This window comes from Sinocyclocheilus anshuiensis, unplaced genomic scaffold (assembly GCF_001515605.1).
Source record: "Sinocyclocheilus anshuiensis isolate Anshui unplaced genomic scaffold, SAMN03320099.WGS_v1.1 scaffold532, whole genome shotgun sequence".
Lineage (NCBI taxonomy): Eukaryota > Metazoa > Chordata > Actinopteri > Cypriniformes > Cyprinidae > Sinocyclocheilus > Sinocyclocheilus anshuiensis.
Genome location: NW_015555819.1, coordinates 2,524,963 through 2,532,008, shown reverse-complemented (window position 1 = coordinate 2,532,008; position 7,046 = coordinate 2,524,963). Strand labels below are relative to the sequence as shown.

The following is a 7,046-nucleotide window of genomic DNA, read 5'->3' as shown; positions in this document are numbered from 1 at the left end:
TTTTTTAGCACCAACCCTAATCAAAGACACCTGAAGAATCTAATCAAGGTCTGCAGAGTTACAGGTAGGCGAGTTTGATCAGTGTTTGAGCAAAACCCTGCAGGGCCTCCAGGTCTGGATTCGAGTGACCCTACCATCCTCCAACCCTAACCAAACACAACTGAACCAGCTAGTCAAGGTGTTCCGAGTGTGTTGGCGCAGATTTGGAACTGAAGCCTGCAGGAAGGTAGCCTTCCAGGTGCAAGGTTGGCTACCCCTGATCTTGATCAGTGCTTCTCAAACCTGTCCACCACTGTGCATTTTGGATGTCCTCCTCATTTAGACTGCAAGACTTTGAAATGGTGTAGGATCCCCAGAAAAATCTGAGAAGAGATCTAGACTGCTCTAGATCTTCAGCTGCTTCCATGTTGAGCTAGAAAAATCTTTGTAAAATTTTCAAGGATTTGTGGGTGAAAGTGAAAGCTAGATTTGTTCAACAAAGAAATCGCTGTAGAGAAGATCTAGTGGATTTTTGTAGCATTCTAGAGGAGGTGTGGCCCGAACTGAACCCTAAATTAGCTCAATAAGTAAACTCTGTAGAGAAAATCTAGAGGAATCTTTATAGGACGTGTTTCCAAAATAGTACCCTAGATCAGGGGTGTCAAATTCAGCTCCTGGAGGGCAACTGTCCTGCAGAGTTTAGCTCCAACGCTAATTAAACACACCTGAACCAGCTAATCAAGGTCTTTGGGATTACTCGAAACTTCCAGGCAGGTGTTTTGGAGCTACACTCTGCAGGACAGTGGCCCTCCAGGACCAGAGTTTGACATGTGTTGTAGATTACACTACAGAGGTTTCCTTTTTAACCTAGATGACTCTTTGCAGAATCGTAGAAGATTTGTGGGTGAAACTAAACCCTTCATTAGCTCAAAAAGGAAACCCCTGTAAAGAAGATCTAGAGGAATCTTTGTAGTGTTCTGGAGAACTTGTTGGAAAACTGAACCCTAGTTAAAAGAACTCTGGGTTTCTGTGTTATCCTAGTTTAGGGCTCTTTGACCTGTTCTAAGATACTGAGGTATGCATCCGCATATGACTAATGAGGTTTCTTTGTTGCGTAAATTTCCCACCACAGACCTGGCACTTATACGGTTTCTCCCCTGAATGGACACGCATGTGCTCAGTGAGGCGGTACTGCCTGGTGAAGCGCATGCCACACTCCTCACACGCAAATGGCTTTAGACCGAGGTGGCTGCGCATGTGGCGGGTCATAGTGCCACGCTGCGTGAACATCTTGCCGCAAATGTTGCAAGGGAAGGGACGCACGGTGTCGACATCTTTGAGGGACTTTAACGGACTTTGATCCAGGCTTTCGGGAGCTTCCGGCGAGACTCTGGTGGCTCCAGTGTCTCCGTCACGTTCCTCTTCCTCCTCATCCTCAACCTTCACATCCAGATCTTCATCCAAATGGCTTTCCACATGGGATTTAAGACTCTCCGAGGAGGGAAAACCCTTTTCGCATGGGATACAAACGTATGGGTTGTCCCCTTCAGCTTCTTTGAGAAAGGTCTCCTTTTGATAAACAAAATTGGTGCTGCCATTGTTTGGTTTTTGGCCGTCAATTTCATCTGTTTTCCCTCCAATTCCTTTCTCTTTCTTTACAGACAACTGTAAAGTGAAGGTCTGATTCTGGCTTGACTGACTTCCAGCCCTGCTAAGAGGAATGTAACCATTGACCTTAGATTTTCTTCGGGATCCCTCCCTTTTTCTTTCCTGAGCTCCGTCCAAAGGAATTATCCACTTCTCTTCCTTTGGAACACACTTCCCATTTATTCCCAACTGCATATTGTTGGAGATGGGTCTAGATAGAAAAACTCCGTCGTTACCTGTTGTCTCAGAATTTGAATTTTTCTTAGACAAATCCAACCCCAAGTCCTGCTTTTTCCTCGAAATGCATCTACTTTCAGCATTATGCCATTTTTTGGGGGGCGTCATACACGTGTATGTTTCAGTGTCTGATGAGTGGTCTTCATACAGGCGAACTGAAGATTTGGAGCTTCCACGAGCCACGCTATTGAGGGACCCATTTTGGTTGATCTTACTGGAGCACAGGTTTGTGAGGTCATTGAGCTGGAGAAAGTTAGCTGTGGTGAGCAGAGAGCTTAAATCCACACCCTCAAAGGTCTCATCTGCCAACTTGCCGGTGTAAATGAAATCCAGAATTTGCTGGAAAACAACTGGATCCACCATGTCAGGGTCAAGGTGGATGAGGTTATCGTGAAGGACAAGGGACTTGAAGTAGTGACTGGTGGCGGCGAGGACACTTTTGTGGGCCCGGAAGAGCGTGTTCTCGACCATGATGATGACATCGCACAGGAAGCCTTTGGAGCGCTGCTGATTGAGCTGGAGAAGCAGTTGACTGGCGTAGTTTGGGAGCTCCATCGCCTACCCTTGATGCTTTGCATTGGTGTCACTGTAAGAAAGGACGGCTAGATGTTATTTTGATGTGACACAAACCCTCAAGGATAATCGCTAATATCTGCATTGTTTTAACAAACAAACAAAAAACGGGATGACCAGTAGGGGGGAAAAAACAAACTTTTATGCCAACGTTTTTACTGATAAAGTGCTTAGATTCCTTGTTGTTGTCATATGTCATAATTATAAAGTCACAATCAATAAATAATTGTGTCAATGTTATAATGTCAATTGAGTTCAAAAGTGATTTCTATTGAGTTCTATAATACATCAGTACTTAAACGCTGATTTGAAGCAAAAAAGTATGAGAACTTAAAAATGAAAAAACCTAAAAATAAATAAAAATTAAAAAAAGCAAAGAGAAAAAAAAAACATATAGCATTTATATCAACATCATAAAATACACAAAATACAATCCAAAAAACTACAAACAAAATAAACATTACATTACAACAGGGTTTCCCAAACTGGGCTTGATGTAAGAACTGCAGTGGGCTTGTGAATTGAAAAAAAAAGCTAATAATCAAATAATGAAAATGTAAAATAAAACTAATTTAAACACTTTAACAATAAAAATATATATATATTTGTTTACTTGCATGTTACCGTGACCATTAACCGACATCAGATAACTGTAAACATGCAGATATGTTGTTAAATTATTTGAAGTATCAACTTCCACAAAACAAAAAACGTTTGGGAATCCCTGCATTATATGAACAAACATTAATAAACATGAAGACAGTGACATGCCCAAAGTCTGCCAGGTCGGAAATATTTTTGTCCTGACTTCTAGAATCAACAGTTACTGAAGGTCACTGGATATGATGAAGACAGTGTTTCATAGCTATACATCACCAGTGTTTAGTAACTTGCATCATTATTTGTTTCATACATGGTCTAATAGCTTGAGATGTGCTTTTCCCCCTTCAAATTCAGAAGCATGGTTTGCAAATTTATTTACACAACATGTGACTATTGTGAATAGTCAAAGCTTAATTCTATGATAAAGTAGGATTTTTAGAAAGGAAAATTAAAAAAAGAAAGAAAGAAGAAGAATTAAGGAGCATCAATATATAATCAATAATTTACTGCCATTGTGTGAATAATATGTAATCCATAAAAAAGTAACTGTAATCTGATTGCGCATGTAATATACTCGAATTACAAGTACTTACTTTTTGGAATCTGATTATGTAATCCGGATTACATGTAATCAGTTACTACCCAGCACTTTTTACACAATGAGTAGTTTGGGAGTGTATAGTAACCAACTATGATTGATTACAATGCGTGTAAATGCTACTGATTAAAAAAAAATTCTCAACCAATAACAAACAATGAATGAGATTTGTACGTTTGCACGCTACTGTGGTCTTGAAGTTCACACAAGAAGTGATTCGAAGGCATTAAAAGCGTTACCCCTTACCAAAAAACGTAACCACATATTTTGATACTCCTCAAGTTATTGTTACTACAATAAAAGATCTGTAACTCAGCCAAGTCATCAAAAAAAACTAACAATTAAACAAAATTAAATCGATTCCTAAAGCATACACTACAGTTTATTATGATTTTACAGTATTGGCAAAAACTGCATAAACAGCATTTCAGCAGAAGCTCCGGTTCGATGGTAGTTTTTTAAGACATTGGCAAAATAGTCATAATTACAGTACAATAACAATCATCGCCCGTTTTTCGGTTTCTTACTGTGTTTTACTGAGCCTCAAACAACAACAATGTTGAACAAATAATGACTACGAGTTACAGATTAACAGTTTAAGATCCTGAAGACCTGAATGCGCATGTGCTAATTAATTAGGGCTGGTCTTTGATCAAGATTGCGAAACGACACGCGTTTTAAAAATGTGTTTTGGTTTCATTTAAAAATGTTAGCAAAATAAAACCCAACAATTGCTCGTCGAAAACAGCACGTCCGCGAACAACCCCCGCCTGGGTCTGAGGTAACGTTAAATATACACGTACCTGTCTTTCTAAATGCGGAACCCAGGACACTGAGCGTTTATAGACGTGTAAATCACACATTTATTGTTTTATACTCTCTACCACGACGATATGGATGTCTGCTAAGAGGTAAACAATGAACAGTTTAAAGATCGTTTAAAATAAAAACAACAGGAAATGATACCTTAGGTAAGCGTATCACGAAACGCATTTAAAGCCGTTGTTGTTATAATAATCACCATCAGTTCCTCAGTTCAACAACGCGCCGATGTTTATATCATAGTTATATGAGACACATATAAACAAACACATATACACTGTATTTTCAAATACCTTGTAAACAAGGGCAGGGGTCCTCGCTTCTCCCGTCGTCATCAAAACGCCATCTTAGGAGCTTGTGACGCAGGCAGTGTGACCCCTGACCCAGTCGAGATCAGTCTCACCCCCTACCTGTCCTGCTGGAGCTGTTACCAGAGTATTACCTCAGGTGACTAACCCTAAGGCTGGGTAATACTCTATACTGATAGGCCACAAGAAATAGTTGAGTAGCCTACAATATATTCAAAAAAAGAACTGAGTTAAACTGTGTCAGAACAAATTCCTCTTGATAATGCCAGATAACTTTGATAGAAAGGTATGTAATGAATTCGGTTGAAAAGCTGTCGGCTGTTAAATTTAAGTACACGATTAGATAATACCAATTTAGGTCAAACAATTACCAAGCAATGCTTCATGTTGTTCAGTCTGTGGTGTAAAAATGCGAATTAACAATTAAAGAAAAAACACTTAAGCAAAACATGGTCCGGTCAAAGTGTCTGCATGAAGAATTTTTGGGTATAACATGTCACAGTTTACTTTATTTTGCTATCCTCATTTGCATAAGTGAACTATAGTGTCCTGCACCACCTAGTAAACAAATATCTAAAACTAGATCTGGTGTCTGAATAATTTTTGGTTTGACTGTACATTCTAAAATGACAACATACTGAAATGAAATTGTATAAAAATGCATTTATTAAATGCAACTAACTGGTTACAGTGTTTTTGCCGTAAAGCATAAATATAACAGCATAATAAAAGGATGTGTAGTATATTATGCAAATGCATTATCAGATATGTTATGGAGAAGTATTTCATAACTAAAAACTTTCATTTCACAACACTTTTAAACAACTTAAGCACAACTTCATAGTAGCAACTGCACACGCAAATGCGGTGTGCCTTCATTTTAATCCATTTTAATGTATGTGTGTGTCGTTTGTATGATGGTTTGTTCTGGAAACGGTTGAGGAAGAGAGGGTTAGAGGACCGTGGCTTGCTGGATCGCTTCAATCCATCTATAGGAGGAAAATGATTGTGACGTTTAAATGGCAAAAATATCAACAACATGGAGTGTTTCAAATGTATTTTATATTACACTCACCTGTCACAGATCTGGCTGTCGCTCGCTCTGAAGATGTAGTACAGCGTGTCTTTGTGATAAAGTTTAAAATGCAGGGAAGATTTGGGTTTCTCTGTTCGGACTGAAAATCCCAGAAGAGGTTGACTTTCCAAAGCTGCTACGTCCTGGATACAATAAATAAAAGTAGTGTAAAAATGCAATATAAATACAAATTTATAATAGTGCATAAAATATATTTATCAAATGCAATGAGCTGCCTGGTTACATATAAATAATACTGGATAAATACTAAAATATGTGCTTGTAAACCAGAAATATTACTGCATAATTTGTACTGCAAAAAATAAATACAATGAAAAAATTAATTAAAATAAAAAAAATGAAATTTACCTTTATCTTTTGACGGGAACAAAAAATGATACTATAAAAACATAAAAAATAGCATCTATAGAACTGCTCTCTCGTGTGCTGATGACAGAAACCCCAACGCATTAACACACGATTGCCCTCATTTACACATCAATGGCTATTTCTGTTTAGAAACTAGACCCACCCAGTCACTATCACTGATACTATCACTCCAAAACAGCAGAGGCTCCAGCAATACACTCTTAAAAATAAAGGTGCTTCAAAAGGTTCTTCACAGCAATGCCATAGAAGAACCATTTTTTGGGTCCACAAAGAACCATTCAGTCAAAGGTTCTTTAAAGAACCATCTCTTTCTTACCTTTTTATAATCTGAAGCAGGGGCGTAGATTACGAGGGGGACGTGCCCCCCCCCCACTTTTAATATCACGGAAATTCGTCCCCCGCACTTTTTCGGGCAAGTGTGTTCGCATAGAGGTTTTCAAGAGCCGGTGTGAATAAATATAGATTTCAATTCAAAGAGACAGGATAGTCTGTGCATGATCTGATGTTTTATTCGGACCCAGAATAAGGCGAGACGAACATCGCCAAGCGCTAAACATTCTGTGAAGTGTATGTTTCCTTCAAACTCGAAGCCGGAGGGCGCTCTCGCGCAGAAAGTCGTATGAGGAAATTCCTAATATGGACAAAAGCGTCCAGCTATCGCTGTATGAAAACAGTTGTTTTCAGAAAAACAGAAACGTTTGGAAACATGAAGACATTAAACATACGATTGCGACAATATGGTTTATTTGTGTTTGTCAAGTCATCTCCAGGTAATAAATAAAGTATATGAACAATGCAGTGCTAACTGACATAG

The 7,046-nt window shown here is 38.7% G+C and overlaps 2 protein-coding genes across 3 annotated transcripts in view; both read right to left on the bottom strand.

Annotated features, from left to right (window-relative positions):
* Positions 1-739: 739 nt before the first annotated feature.
* On the bottom strand, positions 740-4,890 carry LOC107675304 (hypermethylated in cancer 2 protein-like). Of its 2 annotated transcripts, none has more exons than XM_016469605.1 (2): positions 4,753-4,890; positions 740-2,449 (listed from the first exon to the last, which is right to left on the bottom strand). In XM_016469605.1, the coding sequence occupies exon 2, from the start codon at positions 2,416-2,418 to the stop codon at positions 1,042-1,044; it is 1,377 nt and encodes a 458-aa protein (XP_016325091.1). In that variant the 5' UTR covers positions 2,419-2,449; positions 4,753-4,890; the 3' UTR covers positions 740-1,041. The 2 variants fall into 2 exon arrangements, with proteins under 2 accessions (XP_016325091.1, XP_016325092.1); XM_016469606.1 differs by lacking the exon at positions 4,753-4,890 and adding an exon at positions 4,604-4,700.
* Positions 4,891-5,471: 581 nt separating this feature from the next.
* LOC107675305 (FYVE, RhoGEF and PH domain-containing protein 6-like) overlaps positions 5,472-7,046 on the bottom strand; it is a gene marked incomplete at its 5' end in the record, with an annotated part of 19,353 nt that continues 17,778 nt past the window's right edge. Inside the window, 2 exons of the mRNA XM_016469607.1 lie at positions 5,472-5,756; positions 5,843-5,985. Coding sequence (XP_016325093.1) covers positions 5,720-5,756; positions 5,843-5,985 — 180 coding nt within the window. The remainder of the gene's footprint in view (positions 5,757-5,842; positions 5,986-7,046) is intronic.

Excerpts from the sequence above, each read along its gene's own strand:
- LOC107675304 (XM_016469605.1), bottom strand. The coding sequence starts at position 2,418 with ATGGAGCTCCCAAACTACGCCAGTCAACTGCTTCTCCAGCTCAATCAG.